The 26,038-nt window shown below is 37.9% G+C and overlaps 1 protein-coding gene across 1 annotated transcript in view; it reads left to right on the top strand.

Moving 5' to 3' along the window:
- Positions 1-20,582, top strand: part of tep1 (telomerase-associated protein 1) — a 31,105-nt gene extending 10,523 nt beyond the window's left edge. Inside the window, 38 exon segments of the mRNA XM_053329735.1 lie at positions 346-489; positions 646-937; positions 1,173-1,294; positions 1,466-1,579; positions 2,052-2,169; positions 2,289-2,477; positions 3,216-3,403; positions 3,488-3,629; positions 3,894-4,073; positions 4,251-4,343; positions 4,930-5,065; positions 5,235-5,394; positions 5,967-6,100; positions 6,208-6,296; positions 7,341-7,455; positions 8,015-8,222; positions 8,322-8,442; positions 8,528-8,652; positions 8,738-8,837; positions 9,289-9,444; positions 10,073-10,288; positions 10,671-10,727; positions 11,004-11,139; positions 11,779-12,030; positions 12,121-12,272; positions 12,469-12,576; positions 13,807-13,911; positions 14,024-14,153; positions 14,241-14,326; positions 14,732-14,858; positions 15,684-15,814; positions 15,922-16,040; positions 16,374-16,517; positions 17,520-17,622; positions 18,245-18,386; positions 18,462-18,544; positions 19,894-19,998; positions 20,092-20,582. Of these exon segments, the coding sequence (XP_053185710.1) occupies positions 346-489; positions 646-937; positions 1,173-1,294; positions 1,466-1,579; positions 2,052-2,169; positions 2,289-2,477; positions 3,216-3,403; positions 3,488-3,629; positions 3,894-4,073; positions 4,251-4,343; positions 4,930-5,065; positions 5,235-5,394; positions 5,967-6,100; positions 6,208-6,296; positions 7,341-7,455; positions 8,015-8,222; positions 8,322-8,442; positions 8,528-8,652; positions 8,738-8,837; positions 9,289-9,444; positions 10,073-10,288; positions 10,671-10,727; positions 11,004-11,139; positions 11,779-12,030; positions 12,121-12,272; positions 12,469-12,576; positions 13,807-13,911; positions 14,024-14,153; positions 14,241-14,326; positions 14,732-14,858; positions 15,684-15,814; positions 15,922-16,040; positions 16,374-16,517; positions 17,520-17,622; positions 18,245-18,386; positions 18,462-18,544; positions 19,894-19,998; positions 20,092-20,211 (5,242 nt within the window). The 3' untranslated portion in view covers positions 20,212-20,582.
- Positions 20,583-26,038: the final 5,456 nt, after the last annotated feature.

Genomic DNA, 26,038 nt, shown 5'->3' on the forward strand with positions numbered 1-26,038 from the left:
TTGGGTGATAATTTATACTTAATGCTTTATGAACAGTCAAACCAGACCAGGTGAGTTTAGCTTTGTCTAGGCAAATTTCCAAATAGGACATCTGAAGGCTTTATATTTTGGTAGGCTAGCGTCTGAGTGGAGTCAGTGAGGTTAAACCCAAACTCTCGGCTGGCTCACAATGACGTACTGACAACAATTTAGTTCAGTTTAGTTTAGTTTGGTTTGCACAAGTTAGAATTTACATAAAAATGAGATAATGACAAATAATATACAGTGCAGGGAGAGGCAGAAAACTCAAATGGGCTTTTTAAATGTTTAAATGTTTTATTAAACAACCCTAACCCATGTGACCAGATTTGTGGCCGAACGAGGATCATCCAGGCTGCTGGACCATGTGGAGCATTTGGACAAACTCCACAACATCCCACCACCAGAGGGCACCAAAGACCTTCAGACCATAAACAATGTCACTTCAATACCACCCAGCCCCAAGTTAAGGTACTTTTATGATCTCAGAAGAAACAGAAACTGCACTTCTGAGCACTTAGGATCTTTAGGCATCCTAAATTGAAGCCTAAAAATAAATTTGTCCTCTCTGATAGTTTGTTGGTGTTGAAGATCCAGTTTAACATCAGCTCACTCCTCTGTCCTCAGGTGGCGAGGTGTTCGAGTGTTTATCTCCTCCACCTTCAGAGACATGCACGCAGAGCGAGACTTCTTGGTGCGGAGCGTCTTCCCGGAGCTGAGGCGCCGAGCTGCTCAGCACTGCCTCCACCTGCAGGAGGTGGAGCTGCGTTGGGGGGTGACGGAGGAGGAGTCGGGCCGGGCCACCGAGCTGTGTCTGTCAGAGGTTTGTCGCAGCCAGATGCTGGTTGGGATCTTGGGGGAGAGGTACGGCCTGGTGCCCCCAAAACCCGTCCTCCCAGACCTGCCGCAGTACAGCTGGGTAAGACTTGGCATCATTGATTAAAAACCATATGCTGAATACTACTTTGACCTGTTTGTACATTTGAAAGTTCAGTTGAAAATAAAAGGAAATATGACAAATAATTATCCTGAAATACAACTAGAGATAGTAAAGAGGTTAAATTCCCAGTAGAAATGTCAGCAGCTGATGAGTTAACTATCGTATACTTATGATTACATTACTTATATTACATATTGTTGACTCTGACATGCAGCTGGCGTCGGCCCCGGCCGGTCTATCCATCACTGAGATGGAGATCCGTCAGTTTGAGGCTCTTTACCCCGAAACGGCATCATCGCAAATGTTCTGCTACTTCAGAGATCCAAACATCATTAAGTATGTCGTCTTAAATGTTTCTCTTCATACTCTTTAAGTTTGAATAAATTAATCTCTTTGATTTGAATTTGATTCATAGGATGTAGATGTTATTGTGAAGTATTTATGAGTCTAAATCCTCTAAAGTATTTCAGGCTGTAACTCTCATGTTCTTCTTCTGTGGTGTCTCAGCTCCGTTCCTGTGGCTTGGAGGTCTGATTTCGCTCCTGAATCAAAGGAGACTCAGTCTAAAATGGAAGCTCTTAAGAGAAGGATCCAGGAAAGAGGTGTGAAGGTGACTGAAAAGTGAGTCATCTCAGTCCGTCATGTGTGAAGCTGTGATATTAAAGTGACAGATTTAGTGCCCTGGTGGCCGAGAAGTTAGTGCACGTTATATATATCTGCAACATCTCCGCTCTGTGTCCGGCAAGGCACCTTTGTTACATGTCACACACATTTCTGTCTCCCCTTGTTTCCTGTTGGCCTCTTCGCCAATGTACGCCAACTGTAGGGCCAATAAGGGCAAACATCCTAAAAAAAAAAGAAAAAAGAAAGACAGTTAATTTTAGCTTGGGATCACTAGTCATCTAAAAAAATAATTTAAATCCAGCTGAGCAGATTTCACATTATACCTACAATCATCAGCGTTGTGAGCATGTTAGCATGTCAGCATGTGATGCTAAAGCCTCACAGAGCCCAAATCATGACTGTAGACTCTTCATCTTGGTTCATATTGACTCCTGAAATAGTTAATTCATGTCTGTTTTTCCTGTCGTAGTTACCCGTGTGAATGGGGAGGCGTCGTAGACAAGAAGCCGTATCTGAAGAACCTGGAGGACTTTGGGAAGGCCGTGCTGGAGGACCTGTGGACGGCTGTTGTGAAGCAGTTTGTTGAAGTTAGTTTCTCTGATGATTCAAGTTTTAATCTCCAAAAGTCTCATTAACTAAACTCAAACCACTGAAATGACAAACAAGCCCCTCATCATTATTATCTTTATTATTATGTTATTGACAGAAGGGTGACGAGATTGAGGCGGTGTCGGATGTGATGGAGCAGGAGGTCCACCAGGGGGCGCTGCAGAGGCAGTTCTTCGGTAGGACGAAGCTGCTGTCTGCGGCCGTGGAGATGGTGGAGCAGGTCCGGGCCAAAGGAGGGACGATGGTGGTGGATGGAGCAGCTGGAGAGGGCAAAACTGTGTTCATGGTAAATTCATTCATTCATTCATAACCTTTATAATTCTGTTAATTACGCACATCTAAAGCATACAAGTAGGTGGACAGAATAATAGAAACACTTCATGAACAAAGGAAATCACTCTGAGTAATGATGATCAGACGAGTTTATTTGTGATGCTTTTGAGGTTTCAGTAAATGTTAGTTTTTTCCCCCTCTTATTTTATTGAGTTTTTAGTATAACATGCATTACAAAATAATAGCACTTTAAATTATACATTAGGTGTATGAAATAACACAAAGAACAACAATACAACAGCATGAAACAGAACAGAAGGGAGAAAAAGGAAACAAATGGACAGACAGCACCTACGAAAACAACAAAAAGGAGGAAAGAAAATAAATAAATGAAATGAATTAAATAAAAATAGCAAATATATATATATATATCTCGAGATATTATGACATTTGCACATGGAATGAATGTAAATGAATAATTGTAAAATAATATTTCTTTATCGTCAGCTGTTTTCTTCTTTCATTTTTGTTTGCTTCAAGTTCAAACGAGCTTCCAAAAAGGCAAAATATTGTGTTTTTACTGATGATGCTGATGAGCATTTCCATTATTCTACATTTTTAGCATTTTAAAAACAAACTTTAATAAAATATTAAATTGAATTAAAATCTTAAATGAAAGCAAATCTTGCCCACATCATTTGTGTATACTGGAAACATTACCACCTATATTTACCTCTCTCTCTCTGTACAGGCGGCTCTAGCAGACGCCCTCAGGACCGGCGTTAAGTCCAGGAAAAACCTCGTCTGTGATGTCATCTCCTACTCCACGGCCGCCAGCCAATCAGCACGCTCTGTGGAGAACCTCCTGCGATGCCTCGTTCAGTGGTTGAGGAAGATGAAGGATGCTGAGGAAGAATCACCTTTCCCCTTATCTTACAAGTAAGAATTGTATTAAATTTACTCTTTTTACTACTTATAGCTGCTTCCACTTTATATTTAATTACATATTTTCTGCCATCTCAGAGATTTGCTGTCAGAGTTTCACTCCAGTTTGAGCGACGTAAAGAAGAACAAACCTCTGGTGCTGCTGGTCGATGGGCTGGATCTTATACGAGACAGCAGGGATCAGCTCAACTCTGACTGGATCCCGCAAGAGCTTCCACAGGTCAGTAAATAAAGTGGATAAGAGTAAACTTAATTACTAAGAAATGCTTTTATATAATTGTCTATATAACTTACTTCACATGGTTATAACCTCAGAATTGAGACTTTCTGAAAAGCTACTACAATTGAGATTTAATGGTTTTGGATCTATAATGAATTTTTTACCTCAATCTGTGTTTTTATGGGATTAGAAGTCGCTTTATGAAGGTTTGAAGCAGCTTATTGACATTTATTGTGTGTATATGTGCTGGTTGGTTCTCATCAGGGTGTGTGTTTGGTTGTGAGCGTCACGTCCGCTTCGACACTGTTACAAACCCTCACCAAGAAGAAAGCCTCTCTCCTGTTTGCACTGGGACAGCTCACGATGCCCGACCGTAAAGAGATCGTTCAGAAAGGACTCGACGCCTTCGGGAAGAAACTCAGCGACTCTGCGTTCAACAACCAGGTTCTAAATTTAATTTTTTACAGTGTTCATGTTTAATTCATATGAGCTTACTTCTGTGAATGATGCTCCTGTTCCTCCTCAACAGTTGAACCCTGGATTTATCATCGTTTTCCTCACATCATCGTGTGTGTGTGTGTGTGTGTGTGTGTGTGTGTGTGTGTGTGTGTGTGTGTGTAGCTCCAGACACTGACGATGAAGAAGGGAGCAGTGAGTCCTCTCTACCTGCACCTCGCCTGTGAAGACCTGAGAAACTTTGCCTCCTTTGATAAGGTCAGACGCCACTTTTTCTAAACACTTTAAAACACTTTGTAGTGCCGTCTTTAGTTTCCTGTGCTGGCTTTAGTGATGCTCCCACATTAACACTTTAACCAAACAACTCTTATAATATCCAACTCAAGTCAGTAGTGGTGTGAAAATGTAGGTAGGTACATTTTAAGCATTTAAGCTACTTCTCCTTTACTCTGTTTCCATTTTATGCAACTTTGTACTTCTGCTCCACCATGCTTCAGAGGGAAGTATCATACCAGCTACATTTATTTGACAGCTGTAGTTACTTTTCATCCATCAATACACAGTAAGAGTAAGAGTTTTGTTAAATGTTCTACATTTAATATTTTAAGCAGCACAGACACATTTAGAGTAACAATTTTCAATTAATTAGATGATGTGTATAATATATTTTCAATATTTGTGTAGAGCTCTACTGATACTGGGTTTTTGGGGACAATGTTATTATTACAGAGAAAAAAATTCCAATACACCGGCCAATAATATAATATAATATAATATAGCTTTAAAAAAATAAAAAGAATATTGGCAATATTCATATTAAACACTTTCCGTCTGTGTGTCCCAGTTGAAGGAGAGCATCCAGGGTTTGCCTGCGTCTCTGAGCCAGTTGGTCCAGTTCAGCCTGGACAGACTCTGCTCGCTGCACAGAGGCATGCTGGGAATCCGCTGGGCTCTGGCAGCTCTCACCGTCAGCACCACCGGTAAGACGAGTTTTTATGTCATTTTTTAGCTTTGGAGTTCTAGTGTAATAATCTGGTTTAAAGTCTAATCCGTCAATCAAAAGCTACCGTGAGTTTAAAAAAAACCACCTTCTTCTTCTTCTTCTTCTTCTTTTTCTTCTTCTTCTCATTTTCTCCTCTCGATCTGCAGGCCTGAGGGAGCAAGACTTGTACTCCATACTGAACACGTGCAATGACCTCTTCTCACGAGACGGACAGGTCACATGGCAGGAAGCGCTGCACCTGTCCAGGAAGCCCAAAGGACGCGTTCCCATGGCAACCTTTACCCGTTTAGTGCAGAGCTTACAGAGGTGTGACTCTCGTTACGACTTATAATAACCGTATAAATGTAGGAGGTGGAGATGTTAGGAGGAAGTGAGGACAAACTCTTCTGAATTGACATAGCCTGTAAAAATGAATCTCTTGTATAGTTATTTTTTTAGATTATCAAAGTATTCACAGGAAGTTTAGAGTGTTTATTATCTTTACTGTACTGTAATTTGTTCTTTTATTGCAGGATCTTTAGAGAATTTATGTAATTAATGATATCTCGAGGGGTTGATATTGATTGTGTACAAGATTTGGGAGGCATGATACAGACATTAATGCATCGTTAGAATAAATCCGTTCAGCATATAATGAGGTTTGAGTATCTACAATAATCTTACAGACACTTTACACAGAGATATTTTTTTTTTTTTTGCTAGTATTTCTAACTGAAAGACAAAATTCCTCCCTATTCTTTTCTCTCCTCCTCTAAAGATGCATTAGAATATTTCATGACTGGCACATATTTAGTCCTAAATCCCCCTCGTAGAATGAAGATGGCAAACATGAAACATAAAAAGAAATTATGAACTTAAAAAACTAACCTTCTCCGCAGCCTGATCGTTCCCTCTCATTGCCACAACACCGACGACCTGCTGACTCTAAATAACCCGGATGTGAGGCGAGCCTTTGAAGACTTCCTCCTCCCTACAGAAAGCGACAGAAAAAGAGCTCACCTCGTGTTGGCGGGTAACGAATGCGTTGTTTATGTTTAAATATATGTATAAGTGCACATCATGCAATACTTCAGTGATACATTTTTATTTTATTTTATTATCTTGTGTCTCCCTCTGCAGCTCATCTGTGGGTGCTCGCTGACCCTTCGGACACAGGCACCTTCTTTCACTCTGAGGCCGACTCCGTCATGCAGCTTCCCTCCAGCCTGGTTAGTAATCCTCCAAACTTTATATAATAACACACAACATAAATAAAAGTTGCTTTACCACCAATTAACAAACTATATTATACATCTGTAGCAATACAACAAACAACTATTAAATATGTGTTCACAATTTGAGAGTAATTATAAAAGTTTCAGAATAAAAGACTGCAGCTGACAATAGGCCAACTGGTTAAAACAGCATGTATTTGTAAATTGTGATTAATATGAAATATTCTTTTAAATTAAATTCAGTTAACCCCGATCAATCATTATCTGAGAAAATTGAGAAGGAGCCAGAAATCCAGCACACTGTCAGTGTTTAGTGATTAATAATTAAATACAATGTTTCTGTTGTTAGATGGACTGTGATTTAATTTAGTCTTAAATTAATTGAATTCAATTTAACTCAATGATTAGTGTGGTAATCTAATCTTAATGTGTGATTTTGGTCCTGCACACTTAACCTAAACCTTTAGAGTTTGGCAATACTTAAGCTGTCACAGTTTAGGCTAAACGCAATGAAAGAAGACACACAATAACAATATTATCAATTTTTGTAAAGTAAAAAATGCAAAAAAAAGCAAATTATCCATTTAGGATGATTTAAGAATTCCAGTTGAAAAACTTAGATGGCTAAAATAATGTTGTTTTTTCTTCTTGTTTTTCTCTCTACCCACCACATCAAGTTAAGCAGATTCACAAATCATGCTGTACAGAAAGTTCAAAGAATCATTTATAATGATGCTGACTTACAAACACATTAAAAATGAAGAAAAAAACACATATATAAATCAGTCATAATTAGTCAAGAAATGTTTTACAGTGTGCAAAATATTTGTTAAATCTTTTAAAGATTAAATCAACTCAAAATAAAAGTTTCTCATCAAGCTGTTTGTTGTTCTTCAAGAGTTTTAATCTTCAACCAAAATTCATCCAGAGATTTATTTATTTTTTACACATCTGACAACAGACACAGAAACCTGCTACTGACGACATTTGCAGTAGATTTTTTTTAACTCCTGGCTGTTTCTGTTTGACTTTGCTTAGATTCAAAGCGGCCAGGTGGAGGCGCTGCATTTGCTGCTCTCCAGCTACTACTTCCTGTTCGCTAATGTGCGTCACGGCTTCCTGCACCGACTGTTAGAGACCTACAGCTCACACGGTGAGTTAGCAGTTTATACACGGTGATGAAACCTCAAACATGCGGCCCGAGGGCCAGAACCGGCCCGCCGAGGAGTCCAGTCCGGCCCACTTTCCTTCCTGTCTTCTTTTCCTTCCATCTGTCCTTTCTTTCTTTCTTTCTTGCTTGCTTTCTTTCTTTCCTGTCTTTTTCTTTCTTCCTTTCGTTCGTTCCTTCCTTCCTTCCTGTCTTCTCTTCTTTCCACCTGTCTTTCACTCCTCTTCCTTCCCTGTCTTCTCTTTCTTCCTTCCGTCTGTCCTTTCTTTCTTTCTTTCACTCTGTCCTTCCTTCCTTCCTTCCTTCCTTCCTTCCTTCCTTCCATCTTTCCTTCCTTCCTACCTTCCTTCCTTCCATCTTTCCTTCCTTCCTTATCTTATCTTATCTTATCTTATCTTATCTTGTTTTCCCCTTAATTCTTCTTTTGATAAACAACGTGGTTTATGTTTTATATTCTCTGTAGTTTCATCTCCTCTGCAGATGAGAAGCACAAATAAAAATATCCTCTAATTCCTCACAAATGTGTTTCTGTTCGTCCTCTCAGCTGGCACCCAGACCCGTCTGCAGGACTGCTGGAGTTTCCTGCAACGTCACGCCCAGCTGCTCTCCTCCTGGCCGGCGCTTTTCGTCCAGCAGGCCCTCAACGACCCTTCGCAGACCTCCGCTCACATCTGGGCGCGAGGCCTGGTGGGAAAGGGAGGGGTCCGGGTCGTTGAGTGGCTGAACAAAATCGATCATTACGCTCAGGAAAGGTAAGCAAGTTGACTACGAGGTGTTTCCTAAATATGAGTCAGAGACATCAGAGAATCAAATCTTTTAGATATTGAGGTGTTTGTCGTGTTTTATGGCAGCGAGCTTGTGTCGACCTTCCTCTCTGAACCGACCTGTGTGGTTGTGAGCGCGGACGGAGAGCTGATGGTGGTCGGCACCGCACAGGGAACGCTGCATCTCATCAGCACATGTGGGGGACAGGTGGGTGTTTCTGACATGCAACAAATAGAAGATTATTTTCTCATCTCTTATTACGACTCAGTGTTTGATATCGTCTTCCTCACAGGAAGTGAAGTCGCTGATCAGCAGCTGTGACGGCATCTCCAGCTGCGTCTTCCTGAAGGACGATCGTCTTGCTACCACTTCCTTTGATGGACGGATAGAGATTTGGGACATCGGGAATGGATGCAGGTGAGAGGAGAGGCGGAAGAAGAACTCACTGTTGGATTCTCCTCAAAACCATCACAAGTTAATGACTTTTTTTCTCTTCTTGCAGGACTGCTCTTATTAACGGCCACACTAATGTGATAACAGGAAGTGACATCACTGCCGACAGGAAGCACCTCGCAACTGTGTCCCTGGACTTCATGTTGAAAGTTAGTCTCGACCAACACCACAGCTCCCAGTTCCTCCCACTAATAAGACTAATGCTTATTACAAGGATACTGTTGTGTTTAACTTTACCTTTTTAATCTTTTAACTCTTGACTTTACTGTGATTCAATGAAGCTGTTAGGAAGGATAAAGGATGATGATCTCTTGATGCTTAGCTGAATTAATGCTTAATTATTGAATGGTTAGGAAATAATTAATTTTATTGGCCCTAGAGGTGCTAGGATTAGTCGTTAAGGGGATTAGTGGACCAACAGAAAATTAATCAGCAGCTGTTTTAATGAAAAATGCCAAAACTTTACTGGATGCAGGAAGATTTTTCAGCATTTTTTGAATTTCCGACCATTTATTTGACAAAACAAGACATTCAAAGACATCAAAGGAAATGTTCACTATTTTCAGTAATAATTGACCCTAATGTTTTTCTGCTCTCCAGGTTTGGTCCTCCACTAAAGGTAATGAAGTCGCTGCTCTATCCAGCTCCAGCCCTTTGAACTGTGTGACGTTTGACCCCGAGGGACGCTTGCTGGCTGCCGGCTGCTGGGACGGGAAAGTGATCGTGTGGAACTGGCTCCAGAATAAAACTCAAACGGTGAGTTATAACGAGGAGAGACCGAGGAAATGATTACTGGTCCTCAAAGTAATAGCTTTTAAAGATAACAAGAAAACAAGATTTAATGATTAGATTATATTTGATTATATTTCTTTGTGAACTGAACTTCTTTATGTGTTTATTTCAGTGTTTTCTTATTCATGTTTTCTTATTTTTTCATTATTTAACCACTACATACTTTTTTACTTTCACTTTAATTCATGAAAGAAAAGCAGAACAGAAAACAGTAGCTAGAGATAAAGAATCACTGGGATTGAATGTATGATCCTATTGATTTACTTAAAATATGATCTAAATGGTGATACACACTCAATCCAGGGATCCCAACAGCTTTCTAACTACATTTCTTCATTAAAAAAATATAATTAATTAAAATAAACCAAGTCTAAACTGTGTGGATTTCTGTTTCATACATTTTTCTTTTAAGTGCTTTCATAGTTGTAAGATACATAAATAAATAAATGAATAACTATTAAACATATTTATCATCTTTCCTTCTTTCTGGTCAGTATTTTCAGTTCCTCCATAATTTATATATTTTTCCAGCATTATTGGAGCAATCCCAGATGACATGATAATGATTTTTTGTGTTGTTCTGTTCCTCTAGTCTCTGTCTGGTCACCAGCGCTCAGTCCGCAGTCTCTCCTTCTCTCCCTCCTCCTCCTCCATGCTCTGCTCTGGCTCTGTGTCGGGAGAGGTGAGGGTTTGGTCGGTGCCCACCTCCACCTGCGTCGGGTGTTTCCAGGCTCACAGGGGAGCGACGGACGCCCTCACCTTCCTGGATGATGGGATTGTGTTGCTGACTGGCGGCTCCGATCGCACGGTGAGGAGAAAAATTCATCCTAACTTTTTAATATTTTGTTCTTTTTTAGCCAGAAAGACAGAAGATGATCTGTTGTTTATCCTAAAAGTAGCAGCTTTTTACACATTTGCACACAAATTGACACTCTTACTCATTTTGAAAGGAATAACCTCTTCTTTCTGTTTTCTGGCTTTCCTGTAAAGTAGCTCCTCCTCTAAATAGCTCTTTAAAATGTCACGAAATAGTGAAAAATTCTCCAAAGTAACATCAAGTATCATCTGTCAAACAATCAAAAAGTCAAAAATATCCAATGTACAATGAAATAAAACGGAGAAAAGAAGCAAATCACACTCACATACTTTTTTTTTTCTTTTAATGTTTTCTTTGTCTTCCTGTTGAACAGCTCCAGCTCTGGTCGGGAGGACTCGGACGTTCAGTTGCTACATTTAAAAGCGATGAAGTAAGCTCCTTTTTTAAAATTCAGGTCACTTATCTCACCATCATCATCATCATCATCATCTGTTTCAGCTATCTTTTATGCCACAGTCTGTGTAGAAATGGAAGAGTTAGGGAGGAAAAATCACATGCCTACTGTCATAATATAACACGTAGTTGCACCTTTTTTAAATGATGGTTAGTGATTAACATACACAAAGGTGATTTTAAGATGTGTTCTCCAAAATACTGTTAAACTTCACTCTCCAAATATCAAATATCTCTTCTCCGTTGTTTTTAGGGCGAGCAGGAGCCTCCTCAGAAGAAACTGAAGTGTGTAACCTCGGAGCCCGCTGCTCTGTGTGTGGCTGTAAACGGAGACCATGTGGCTGTGGGTTACCATCGAGAAGGCATCAAACTCTTCAGTATCGGCACAGGTTTGTTTATATGCCAAATAAAATACTGATACAACATACAACTTTATAGTGTTACTGTTTAAGTGTTTTTTCTGTGCATATTCTAGCTGCAGCAGCTCTGCTACTTAAACATTTTCTAAAGGGTCAACACGTAAAAAAAACCTGCTTTGATTTAAGTGACTGACGTGTTTTTGACTTTTTGTAGCTTTCCTCTTATTTGTTTTTTATTACTTTTTATTTTTACTGTTATATATTTTGTCTGCGTTTTACATCTTCCTGCAAGTTCATGTTGTGTAGTGTTTTACGAAGTCTCCTCTAGTAAGGTGAATATGTTTTACTTACTTAAGGGCCAATATGTAACTTTTATGTTCTCTATTTTGTTGAATTGTGCACTTACATTATCCCAACAATGTTCAAACCAGAGAAAGAAAAGAGAGGAAAAAAGAGACCCTCCCTACCCCTACCCCATAACTAACAGATAAAATAAAGAACATGAACAGGATCAGCACATCAAGAAATAATGGAGCCACAGTCATGACAATAAAATGAACATAAAAATAAAATCAATTTTTAAAAAAAATTAAAAATATATATAAAGTGAAGAACAAAATGAGAGATACACACAACCAAGGTGTTTTGTTCATCTGTTTCTGATCATAGGTGAGGAGGTTTGGGCGTCAAAGTTAGTGGACGTGACCGTGCCGTGCCTGCTGTGGCTCGTTGTGGACGCAGAGCAGCCGGCTACGGAGCTGCTGGTGTCTGCAGGAGGAGACATACGCCTGCGGGTCTGGAAGAGAAAAGAAGGAGAGGAGGGGATGCTGGGAGGCCTGGAAGAGTTTGGGATGTTTGGGGCGCAGTCGGGCGTCATCATGGCACTCGCACAAAACTCCACTTACCTGGCGACGGCTTCAGGTTGGAAGAAAACAATATGCTACTCAGGAAGGTGCTTTAGCCTCTACGATAACTGTTTCATTATTTGACCCTCTGTGTTTTGTGAATTAGAAAACTTCACCATCGCTCTGTGGTCGTTGAGCGAACTGGCCACCGACTCTTGTTGTGATCCGAAGGCGTTTCTGAGGGGCCACACAGGAGGGGTCACCTGTCTGGCTTTCAGTCCTGATGGTCAACAGCTGCTGTCTGGAGGAAAAGATCAGGTGTGTGTGTGTGTGTGTGGGGGGGGGGGGGGGCTTTCTTTTCCTGCTTCTGGAAAAAAAATTTAAGTTTATATGAAGCTAATATGAAGCTTCAACCATCCAAACTGAAGGTTAAATTATATTTCCTTAACTTAAGATGTGAACCTCTGTTTCAGTCTGGATCAGATCTGTTATAATATCGATATCTTTGTTTCAGGCTCTGATGGTTTGGGATATGAGTTCGTCTCCTCCTGTTCTTTCTAAGTCGCTCCCTCACTCTCACCGAGACTGGATCACCGGCTGCGTTTGGACTCCAGACTGTGTGGTGAGTCGGCATTTCCTCATCAGAAGAAGAAGCAGAACATAACTTAACCCCTCTTTGTTTTTTCTGTTGGTCGTCCAAAGCTGGTAATAACTCACTCATTTCACAACCAAACCACAGCGTGTTTCTCAACCCGGCCGTGGTGGGGAGGGCCTGGCAGAGTGGGAGTGAGAGATGCTATGCTGAAAGACGCTGCAAAACAACAACATAAGAAATATTTTATATAATTATGAAAACTGTAAGTGAGGAAAACAACATTGGCCGCAATTATCTCAAGTAGAAGCAACAGGATGTTGACTGCAGCTCTGTTAACAACAAGTTTCATTAATCAGAACGACTTCCTGATTCTTACATGTAGCGTTTATTCAATAGTTAGCCTACATCTATCCATCAAATTGATATCAAATATCATTCATACATGTTTCAGAAATTTAAATTTAGTTCAATTGCTATTTCTATATTTTTAAATGTTTCAGATTTTGTCTGCTTCAAATCAAAATCAACTAAGAGACTTAAAATAGGGGATAAAAAACTACATTTGTGTTGGAGGATGGAAGGAGGGAAGGAAAGGAGGAAGGGAGGAAGGGAAGGAAGGAAGGATGGAGGAAAGATGCGGCTCAGTTAACAACAAGTTTCATTAATCAGAACGACTTCCTGATTCTTATATGTAGCGTTTATTCAGTAGTATCTCTCCAGAAGACATTTGTATAACACATTTCAGCAAGAAAGCAATTCACAGTGCTTTACCTAAAACACAACATGCATCAAGACAGGATATAAAACAACTCAAGGCAGAATAAAAACACACTTAAACTTGATTAAAAGTGTTAAATTGGAAATTAAATTAAGATAAAATAGAGTAGTGGCGGTGTTTAGCTCAGTGGGTACAGCACCCGCCTCATGTGTTGAGGCCCCCCTCTCTGCCTCCCATTTCCTGTCTCTCTCTACTAACCTGTACATTAAAGGCAAAAAGCCCCCCCCCCCAAAAAAAGATAAAATAGAGTAAGACAGATATAAACTGAAGAATAGAGCGTTACAGTGCAGTTTAAGATAATAATATGAAAATTTGGATTTAATAAAAGTCAGTCACAAACAAAAACAAAAAGTCTTCAGCCGTGATTTAAAAGAACCGAGAGTCGGAGCTGACCTGCAGATATGTGGATCATAAAAACTGAACGCTGCTTCTTCTCCATGACTTGTCTTCACCAGCCTTTTGTCTTTTTCTTTTTTAAGGTGAGCTCCTCAAATGATGGGAGGCTTTGTTTATGGGACCTGGAGGCGGGCCAAAGTCTCCGCGAAATCTCCTGGACGAATCCTCTTACGTCTGTCTGCTGCCTGGTGAGAAAACGATACAGTTCATCCATCAGAGAAAAAACTGTTTATATTGTTTTCTTTTATTCTGTAATCTGTGTTAAGCTTCATAAAGGAACTTCTGTGTTTCTGTGTGCAGGGACAGTATGTGATAGCTGGCTGTGCGGAGGGGGCGCTTCATGTTTGGAACTGGGAAACAAGCGTAGAAATCAGCCACATTACCGCCCATAAGCAACGCATACACCACTGCTCCCTCCTCCGTTATAAAGGTAAGGCTCCTGGGAAATGTCACCACCTTATTTTGATATTAATATTTCCTTTTTTTTGGTTTTAAATGATTGCTTTGTTTTTTTAAGCCGAGAACAAAGAAGTCAGCTCAGAAGAAATGAGTGTCTTCACTGCGTCTGATGACGGCACGGTGCAGCTTTGGAAGCCTTTACAGGTCTGTTTGGGGTTTTTAAACTTTAAACTTAAACTTTGAATTTATTCAAATATTTTTGTCATATTATTTTACATTATGTCTGTTAAAGGCATGCTTGTCTTCTACATTCTTGCAGTTGTTTACACTTTTGGACTGGATACCCTAATTTTATCTGTCTCTCTGCCTCTGTCTCTGTCTCTTTCTGTCTCTCTCTCTCTCTCTCTCTCTCTCTCTCCGTCCCTCTCTCTCTCTGTCTCTCTGTGTTTCTCTCTCTCTCTATGTCTCTCTCTCTCTCTCTCTGTCTCTCTTTGTCTCTCTCTCTCTCTGTCCCTCTCTCTCTCTCTCTCTCTCTATGTCTGTCTTTGTTTCTGCACTAAAGATTCTTGACCATGATAATAATTCACATCCTGTATCTCCATGTTGCAGGTGGACCACTTCGGCACCTTCCACGGTCACAGCGGTGCGATTCACGGAGTCGTTGATAAGGAAGAAACTCAGGAATTCATCAGCATCTCTGAAGACTGCTCACTGCGATGCTGGATGTGGACAACAGGTAATAATCAGGCGGGGAGTTCTGGTCCTCTGAAATGAGGCCAACGTGGAAGTAACATAGAGCTGCATTCTAGCAAAAGGCCACCAGGGGGCGACCGTCTCTATACAAGTCAATGGAGAATTCACCAACTTCTCACTTGATTTCTAACCTCAGTAAACGTTTTCAAAATGTGTTTATGGTCTCAATCGCTAGTTTAAAGCCTTCTTCAATGCAGTATGATGTTCATTTGGGACATTTTGGCCTCCCTGATTTTATATTTGATGATAAAGCAGGGTATGCATTAGGGCGTGGCTACGTCGTGATTGACAGGTTGATTGACCAATGTCCTCGAGATCCAGCCCTTGCAACCATAGCAACTTCCCCGCTCCGCCCATGGCTCCGCCCATGACCCCGTCTCATGCCCACATAAGTAGAGTCTGTGTTTTTATTTTTCCCAGCATGCACCTGAAATTTTCAAGATGGCGCTGCCCAGATTCGAAACTATTGGCTTCTGAGCAGCAGTCCACAAACCAATGGGTGACGTCATGGATATTACGTCCATTTCTTTTATACAGTCTATGGTAATAATGTGTCATCTTTCAGTGGGAAGTAGCTAAAGCCTGCAGGAAAGGTGGCTGGATGTTACTTGCTAGTTTGCATATCTATGACAACATGACATAATTACATGCATTTAATATTTTTTAAAAATCTGAAGAAAATTAGCTTCATTTTTACTAAACTGACTATAACTAATTATATAATTTTGTTATTTTTAGCTACTTTCTCAAGCCTTGTAGCAGGCGATAACGTAATATTTCACCTGTGTGTTGTGTGTTTTCTGTGCAGAGTTTCCTGGCAGTCAGAGAGGCAACATCACCGCTCTGTGCTTCTCTGACAGAGATGATTTGCTTCTTGCTGGTTATGAATCCGGTTTACTGGAGTTATGGCAGCACAACGCAGTGGTCGGCCTCAAGCAGGTGAAGAAACACACCAGAAATGAGATGCATAGCAAACACGTGTGCTAGTTATATTAATGTGTGACCGTGTGTGTGTGTGTGTGTGTGTGTGTGTGTGTGTGTTTCAGGTGTCAGACGGCCCCATCAAAGCAATCTGCAGCATGCCTGATAGCCAGTTCGGTGTCAGCCACATGAAATGCGTTGATGTGTGGAAGCTGGTGTGGAATCATAAACACAACACGGCAAAGTACACAACGATAAACAATCACACAATTATGCTAACAGATGAGACTTTCACTGTTTCTTACTCATTTAAAGACAGTTTCTAACCTCTAACCTAAGTTGTTTTTTTTATGAGTGGGTTCCCGTCTTGTTCGCTTCTTGCTTGAATGACATAATACTCAGTGCAGCCAATGGTTTAACACATTATAGTGAAAAAAAGAGCAACAAAGGCAGTAAAGAAGAAGACTGCAAGCCAGTGAACATGAATATAAATAATTCAATAGAGTGATGTGTAATGAATTTGATGCTACATGCTACATGCTAATTAGCTCTATTCTGTGTTTCGTGCTGCTCTCAGCCTGGTGAAGATGAACACATACACAGTGACAGAGTCAATGATACACCTACAATACTGCACCGTCCTAATCGCTGTGTCCGACAAAGGGCATATAAAAGATGTCTCCTGCTCTGAGGAATGCAACTGGCAACACGAAATCCATAGGTAACACTACACATGTACCTAAAACCTTCAGCAGGGTTCGTTTATTCAGTCGTGTTCTTATTTGAAGTGAAACAGAAGAAAGTGGATTCATTTTAGGTATTTAAAGTCCAACATGGCTGCTGATATTTGGGTCAGTGACACATTTTTTGTGCCCATGTGTTTTAGTCAAATTTAAAGAGGTTAAAATGTGAAAATAAACATATTTTTTTTGTGGACCCATCATATAATTTCTGCCTTTAATCCATTTTGAGAGAATATTTTACAGGATTATGGCAAAAATGTCTAAGTGGTGTAACCATAATAATAATTTCACTTGCTTAAAAACACTAAATTCTCAATAAAACACCATATCAAGTAGTTTAGCATGATCTTACATTATAACTTTTTATATTAAATAAAAGTAATGGAATAAAATTTATCTAAATATTAAGTTAAATCTGGGGAGTCATGTCAATCAGGAACCATTTCAGTTTTTTAAAATAAAGTAATTATTAGTATAAGTCCACTTAAATACACTGCAGGTGGATAAAATATTTAATATTTATCATTCTTTTGTGGTTACACCATTTGACATTTTCAGGAGCATTCAGTCTTACTTTTGGTTTAAAAAACGTTGAATATATATATATATATACAAAAATATACAAAATGTACATTTTAACGAACCTGATGTTGCTTTTAAAACTATTTTTTAAAGATATTTTTGTATTGCTCATCTTGCCAACCCTTATTTGTCACTGACCCATTTATTATTTCCTGCTTAAATTATCTCTAAGTGAATTTGGCGGAGCTGCTGTGTCGTTATTCTGAATATTTACAGAAATCCACCTTAAGAATACAGATTTCTTCTTTAATTTGTCATTCATTGATCTTTGCTCTCATTATTTTGCTTATGGAGAAACTTTCTTGTTTTGTTTTTGAGTTTTACGCTGATACTATTTAGTTTTTAATCCTTAAACTAATTTTAAATGAGACTTTAATAGAGATTTGTCTTCACTGCAGTTGGCATCAAAGTGTTCGATTGTTGGGGACGATCCGTAACGATGAGAAAAGCATGTGGCTGCTGGGAGAGTCGGATCGAGGAGAAGTTGACATCGGCTTCTTGGTAAGTTTCACCCAAAAAAACATCAACTCATCTCCTAAATATGATCACTGCGTTATGAAAGCCTTCATGTCGTCCTCCCGGGTCAAATTGACCCCGTCTGTCTTGACTGTTCCTTCCTTCTTTCTTTCTTCCATTCCCCTTTCTTCCTTCCTTCTGTGCTTCCTCCCTCCCTCCGTCTTTCCTTCCCTCCTTCCTTATTTCCTCTGTCCTTCTTTCCTTCCTTCCTCCCTTCCTCTTTTCCTTTCTCCCTTTCTCCCTCCCTCCTTCTTTTTTTCCTCCTTCCGTCCTACCTTCCTTCCTTCCTTCCTGCTTTCCTTCTTTCCTTTCCTCCCTCCCTTCCTTCCTCCCTCCTTCTCTTTCTTTCCTTCGTTTCCTCCTTCCTTTCTTCCTTCCTTTCTTCTTTCTTCCTCCCTTCCTTCCTTCCTTCCTTCCTTCCTCCCTCCATTCCTTCTTCCTCCCTTCCTCCCTCCGTCCCTCCCTCCTTCTCTCTTTCTTTCCTTCCTTCCTCCCTCCCTTCCTTCCTTCTTCCTCCCTTCCTCTCTTGACTCGAGGACATCAGGAGGGTTAAGGACTCGACTCATGGGGAATGTTTATGGGTGACACCTTCTTCTCTTCCTTTCAGTTCGCCATGGGCCCAAAAAATTCACTCAGTTCAGCTTTCAGCTCAGTGACACTAAAAGACGACAAGGACGAGGACGACGAGGAGGGGGAGGAGAAGAAAGAGAAGAATAAAAAGCCGATAACAGCTGTGACTATGGACAAAGGTACGAACAAATATTACTGTTACTTACTTTATTGTTAGTTACGTGCTTCTCTAATGTGGCGTTTGTTGCTTTCAGATTTCGTGGTGTGTGGAGACCTGAAGGGCAACATGTGGTTCAACCAGCCTCCAAATCTTTCCTCGTGGAGCAGAAGAAAACCTGTAAGAGTTAGGAGAGACATATGTTTATATTCAAACACAGCATTGGTTTAAATTAAAACATCTACAGCTACAATTAATAAGGGATAAAATTAAAGACTGTTGGCATTTTTGATTTGATCCATTTGTATCACAATTTCACAGAAACCCAAGTTCATATCTTAAAAGTTGCTTGTTTTCTCTGACCAACAGTCCAAATCCTGAGGAAATAGTTTAGTTATTTCATATAAAAGAGTGAAAAAAGCAACAAATCACATTTATTTACGGAGCTGGAACCATCAAAAGTTTGATAGTTTTGCTCAAATGATGAATTGTTCATTATCATCATTAATCACTGATATGATTCAAACATTTCAAAAATTAACCATTAACTGAATAGTTCCTGCATTAAAACTACTTTTGGGTTCAATAAGACCACTTTAATGTCCGCTGCGACAGTAGGACAACTGAACATCGACACAACTACACGTCAAACATCAACAACAAAATGAACCTTAATTAACCTTTTTTACTTTTTAAAAAAATGATCAGTATTTTGAGTCATTTTTAAAGAAACAAGTCTGATTTCAGCTTTTAAAAACGTAAATATTGTCTGGTTTCTTTAATCCTCTGTGATAATAAACTAACAAAACAAGACATTTGAAGACGACATCAATATTTTTTACCCCCATTTTTGGACATTTAGACGAAACAATGAGTCAATTAATAAAGAAAATAATAACAGATTAATAATGAATAATATTAATAATAACTAATAATAATAACATGTATTTATTCATAATAAAACATAATAATTAGTTGCTTCTTACAGAGTATCGCTCCATTTAGACAAAATGCAGACTCAATTAATCGGGAAAATAATCAACAGATGAATAATATGAATAATCAATAAGAATAAAAACAATAATACTAATAATACAAACTATATATATATACTATATGTATTTATTCATAAAAATAAAAGAAAATTAGTTGCAGAGCTACTTACAGAGTATCGCTCCATCAATGTAAAGTATTATTAACACTACAAGTGAAGTGTATGATCTAAAATCAGAAACATAATGTGACGTATACTATGTTTATGTAGTTATCATGATTCAATTATATTAAATTAAATTACAAATAAGAATCTAATCTTACACTATAAGTGATTATTATTGATAGATAGATAGATTAACCATTTAAGCACCACTTTCTACTGAGATGCTCATCTAAAGTTTAAATTTTAGGTAACTAAATAAAGCTGTGTTCATCTAAGGAAATAAAATACACACTGTTTTAAAAACTTGCTATGAGATAGGGCTGCAGCACTTTTCACTGTAATAATAATTATGTTGATGTTTGATCGTCAGGTGCACGGCGACAGGATCAGTGTGCTGAGAATCACCGACAGCACCATCATCTCCGGCTCCTACGACAGGACGGTGAAGATGTGGGACAGAAACACTAAGAAACAGGTACGAAGCAGGAGTCTTAATGCTATAAAAGAAACATATTTTAATCTAAAGTAATCTCTCTCACTTAGTATCTTTCTCTCTCTCCTCCTCCAGGTGGGTATGTTCGTGTGTGGAGGTCCGGTGTTGCTTTTGGAAATCAACCCAGAGAAACCGTCTGAGCTGGTTTGTGCCGACGGACAGGGGAAGCTGTATTTCCTGTCCTGGAAGGAATAATCCTCTCGTTATTCATTCGGGATGTGTGCAACATATTTAATCACTCCATTAATCAGAAATGGTCAGAAGCATTTGTTTACTTTATTGACTTTGAATGTATTATGCATGTATGGGGGGAAATATTCACATCACCATAAAAATTTATAGTAAGGATGCTCCTCGTTGTCATGGTTACGTGTGCCTTTAATTTAGATTAGAAAACTTGCAAATGTAATTTACAAGTTTAAATATATAAATATAGCTTTACAAATATTAGTTATGGTTTCGCGTAGGAGCTGAATTACTTTCTTTCTTTTTTTACTTGAAGGTTATTAAATGAAATTTGGTTTATGAAGCACTTTGGAAATGGGGAAAAATGGTAATAGATTACATTACTATGTTCATTGTTTACAATAAATTATGTTGAAATCAGCATTTCATTGTTTGGTTTAATCTCTCTTTTAAAGGAGCAACTGAGAAAACATGGATTTACTTAATTGTTGTGTATATACAGTAACAGTTAAGTCACATTTAAGAATTTAACCAGAGTGAAATAGGAGTCTTTAATTAAAAGTGTTTGTTTAACATTGTGGAATAAATAAAGGGATTGTGTCATCAGTTTAATTATTGTGTATGAATGAAAACTTAATTGCAAGTATATTGAACCAAAAGATGAGAATTAGCTCTAATTAAGAGCTTAGTTGATAAGTTATCATCAACTATTAAAGTAATTGCTGACTATTTTCTATAATTGATTAATTGACTTGAGCCATTTTTTCAGAATGAAACTGTCAAATTATTAGATTTCAGCTTTTCTAATGGGTCCTCTGTGAAAGTGGCAATTTTCACTTTTTTTTAACATTTTATGCAAACAACTAATTATTTAATCAAGAAAATAATTGACATATGTTTTATGAAAATTGTGGAAGAGACGCTGCGAGATGTCAGTGGTGAACACAGCTTATCAGTTAATGATTTTACGACTTTATTATCTGCACTGAATTGCTTCTGTTAAGTTGACAATGAGCCTCGTTTAGTGCAATAAAACACACTAAGTAAATAAAACTGAACTGAATGATTTGTAAATCTTGATGGAATAGATAAATACATACATACATAAAAACATATTACTAAAAGTGACCAAAAAGTTTTACTAATAAAACAAATATATGTATCTACATGTAATAAATAATAATGAAATACTCAGTGTGCAGTATTTTTTCAAATTAAAAGCTCACAGACATTACATCAGCACATTAAACAGTCTGATGGCTGATGGCAGGTATAACAACAAACTAGGAGATAAATAAACTTACTGGCTTCACAAATGAGGGAATGATTTTTAATTTGAGCACTAAAAAAATACAAATTTGAAGGTACATTTTATCAAAGCTTTCTCTTCAGGACTCGTGAAATCACAAAATCTTTAGTCAGAATATCTTCACAAATGGGCCAAATGCCAAAATAAATTCACAATAGAATAAAAAATTCATAGGCTATCAGTCTCTCTTTTGAATCTCTTTTAACGCTGTAAAGCCTAAACTATCAAAGAATTGCAATTAAAACAAATAATTATTTGAGACTGGAGTGATAACTGGATCTTCTGACAAGTAATTTAAAAATGAATTAATATATGCATTTTATTTTGTATCATATTTGATACATCTGGAAGTTTTTGCAGTTTATTTTTCATAGAATTTTTTTAAACAAACAAAAACATGAATACAGTGTTTAAATCCCTTATACATATCTTTCTATGTATGATGATAATAATACATAATAATAAAAATAAAATGACAATTGGCAGATAAATAACCTTCTTTATATACTATATATCATTTGATACACACATTTTTTCAACAGGGATTAATATAATAAAATAAACTACAAAATACTTCAACACTGCATTGGTTTATCTGCCACTACATGTATCTGATCTTATACCAAATTATCACACTGATGATGTAAAGCTCTCTAAAACTCATGTATCAAACATAATTCACTTTGCATTATATTGTTAAGATGTTTTTATTTATAAAGCGCCTCGTAAAGCGCAAAGTGAGAAAATTCCGAGTAGCACGTGAACGTCTCTGAGCTCCTTTCGCAGGTGAAACAGGCCACGCCCCCTCACCTGGAGCCCGTACAGGTGTAAAAGAAGAAGAAGAAGAAGAAAAGGGAGGAGGAGGGAAGAAACTGGATCTGCTGGTTTCAATGATGTCCGCATTATAAACAGAAGTCACAGAGACCTGAGTGAAGCCTCTGCTCTCTAATCCAGTCTGCCTTTTTTTCTTTTTTTCTTTTTTTCTCTCCTCCTTTCTATTTTTTTCGCTAAACTGGGAGGATCTTTACATTCACAGCCGGTAGACCAGCCGACAGCAGACGATAAACACGGAGGAAGGACACAAACTTCTTCTACGTGGACGCCTCACTCGATCAATGGTGAGATGATTTGTTGGAAATGTATTTTATCCTTTTAAAGTTTTGTAATTCGCTTTTTAAAAAAACATAATTTAATATCATGATGATTGTGTGTCTGACAGGATCGGTACGACAACTTAGATTTGGATTTGGAGTGTGATGGAGGAGGAGGAGGAGGAGTTGCTGTGAGTATAGTTTGTTGATGTTTTTTAACTAAACAAATGTTCGCTTTAACAAACCGGTTTTTCTTTTATCTGAGCTCAGTTTACAGACCTGACCTCAATCTGTGTCACTGAAACTCCCCAAAGACATTATAACGTTACAACACGGAGGAAAGTAACTAAGTATATTTACTCAAGCAGTGAAGTATCAATTTTTAGTTACTTGAGTGTTTCAGTTTAATGGTACTTTATACTTTATACTCCACTACATTTATTTGACAGCTTTAGTTACTTTGCACATATAGATTTGATACAATGGATGATAAAATATGCTTTTACAAAACAACTGGGGCTCATATTTCAGATGTCTATGAGTTGTTAACAGCTCTACCAAATTTTTCCCTCTAAACTTCTCACATGCTTTCATTTCAATAAATGTTTAAATGATCCAATATTTCAGCAAAAATAAAAGATTAGAGAAAACGTCCAAAAACTGAAAACCTCTCTCATTAATCATCTTACCTGCCATCACATGTATCTGTTGACCCTTTGGAGGGGCCCCACCCCTAGGTTGGGAACCCCTGGACTAAACTAGCTAACTGTATAAAGTAGTGTAAACTAGCTAACTGTATATAAAGTAGTATAACTAGCTAACTGTATATAAAGTAGTATAAACTAGCTAACTGTATATAAAGTAGTATAACTAGCTAACTGTATATAAAGTAGTATAAACTAGCTAACTGCATATACAGTAGTGTAAACTAGCTAACTGTATATAAAGTAACATAAACTAGCTAACTGTATATAAAGTAGTATAAACTAGCTAACTGTATATAAAGTAGTATAAAGTAGCTAACTGTATATAAAGTAGAGTAAACTAGCTAACTGTATATAAAGCAGTATAAACTAGCTAACTGTATATAAAGTAGTATAAACTAGCTAACTGTATATAAAGTAGTATAAACTAGCTAACTGTATATAAAGTAGTATAAACTAGCTAACTGTATATAAAGCAGTATAAACTAGCTAACTGTATATAAAGTAGTATAAACTAGCTAACTGTATATAAAGTAGCTCCACATCCAGCAGCTACAACAGTAACATGCTGCTCTAACGCTGATGCTTCACTATTAACAATCTAATGATGTCATATATAATAATATCACTACTTTTACTGTAATACTGCATACTACATCACTATAATACTGCAGTACTTTTACTGTAATACTGCATACTACATCACTCATAATACTGCAGTACTTTTAATGTAATACTGCATACTACATTAAGCATTTTACATGCTGGACTTTTCGTTGTACTGTAATGGAATATTTTGTGATGGCTACACCATGTTTATGAGGTTGAAACTGACTTTCTGCTCTAATTATAAAGTAAAATGTAGAACTTGATGCCCGTAGTTACGGCTGGATTAACCTGCTCTGTGGCCCTGGGGCAAACATGTGCTGTTGTTGATTGATGTGTTGCCCATATTAAGTCAACCACTACAGATGCCATGTTATTACATAAAGTAATAAAACACATTAATATGGGAATATGCAACATAAAAAGCACACAACTGAAATAATGAAGGTCTTAAACTTATTTTTTAATGTCTATAGATACTGTAGCTACAGTGCTGGTCCCAACTAATGACTCTAGAGTAACTATTAATCATTTAGTCCATAAAATCACAAAAAAAGTGGAATAATGATAAAGGTCCAAAAACCAAATATATTCTGTTTATTATAATGTATAACAAAGACAAACATCAGCACATTAAACCACCTCCCTTTTTTGTCTTTGAACTAGTATTTAAATGTTGTCCTCTTAATCTTTGGTCTATTTGGTCCTTTTTTAAATGTTATTTTAAGATTTTTGCAAAACTTTTACACTTTGCATTGTGACTTCTTTCATAACTGTGACTTTTATTTAATGTTTCTTCAGGCTTTGATAAAGAGCTGTTCTTGTTCAGGTGTTGATTGTTTCCAGATGTTGTGTCTGTGATTACAATGGCATGATGTAACTAACTCAGCACCGTCTTATCCTTTGACTTGTTGGCCTTTTGCCTGATGACATAACGCCTTTTAGTCAATAATAAAACGGCCTTGGTAGATATACTCCAGTGTGCTGACATTATACTGTTTTCAAAAGAAAAAGAAAGAAAACAAGTCAGTGAAGAGGGCGTGACTGACTGTCCAAATGCAGCTTCCTGTCTACAAATCAGAATATATCAGTTTTTCACAGAGATAGAAACAAAACAATCACTCTAAATTTAGTCTCATTGAGAATTCAAGTCCAGACATGAAACTAGCTTCAAGCTCAGACGTGAAATGTGGACGAGAAGCCAGACTGTGAGATCTGATCTAGAAAATAAAACAGCAGACATTCACGTTAAATGATCAGTGAGACAGATTTAACCTGCTGACTCATGGCAGGTCATGACAGTCAACTAGCAGCTTTCACCCATTGTTACTCACTCAGTGGAGTTTATTGTTTCAGACGCACCAAAATGTTAGTTTTTATATATTTAATATTCTGTTTTTGTACTCCTGATTTAGCAAAAAGCTGCTTTATTTGGTGGCATGTTCAAGAAATCCTCCAAATCTGCAGAACCATCAGTCCAAGCAAAGGTAACATACAGACCTTACATAAGAACTTCATGAATCAGCTTTAACACTCGTCTTATCTGTCATGAAAAGCCCATTATTGTATAACGAATACTAATATTTTAGCTGTTTGTTATCTTTAAAATTTTGATAAACACATATATATTTGTTGACATTACAGGACAATATATCAACCAGCAGTGAACTTTCAAAGAGCAACGACAGCCTGACTGACATCAGCAGCACAAAGGTGAGCGTCAGGAGTCAGGAGTAAGGAGATCCGTGTACTTCCTGTTTCACCTTACCTGTGATATCCATGTTGATATATTTATGTTTCAGGACATTGGAGGCGTAATTAAAGGAATGTTTAAGAAGCCAGCCAAATCTGCTAAAGAGGGCCAACAACAGGTTTGTAGTGACCTTAAGTGAACTCGCTGTGTGGTACATGTAACTCCTTATTTTTAAAAATCATACTGATATTTAACTAGAGCTGAAATGATAAGCTGATTGACAGAAAATTAAACATCTATTTTGACAGTTTTGATTGATTGTTAATGTAATTTATCAAAGAAAAATGCAAAAGTGGCTCCTGCTTCTCAAATGTGGGTACCTGCCACTTTTCTTTACATTTTTAATCAGATAATATTCAAAATTTCTGACATT

Source organism: Scomber japonicus, chromosome 12 (assembly GCF_027409825.1).
Source record: "Scomber japonicus isolate fScoJap1 chromosome 12, fScoJap1.pri, whole genome shotgun sequence".
Taxonomy (NCBI): Eukaryota; Metazoa; Chordata; class Actinopteri; order Scombriformes; family Scombridae; genus Scomber; species Scomber japonicus.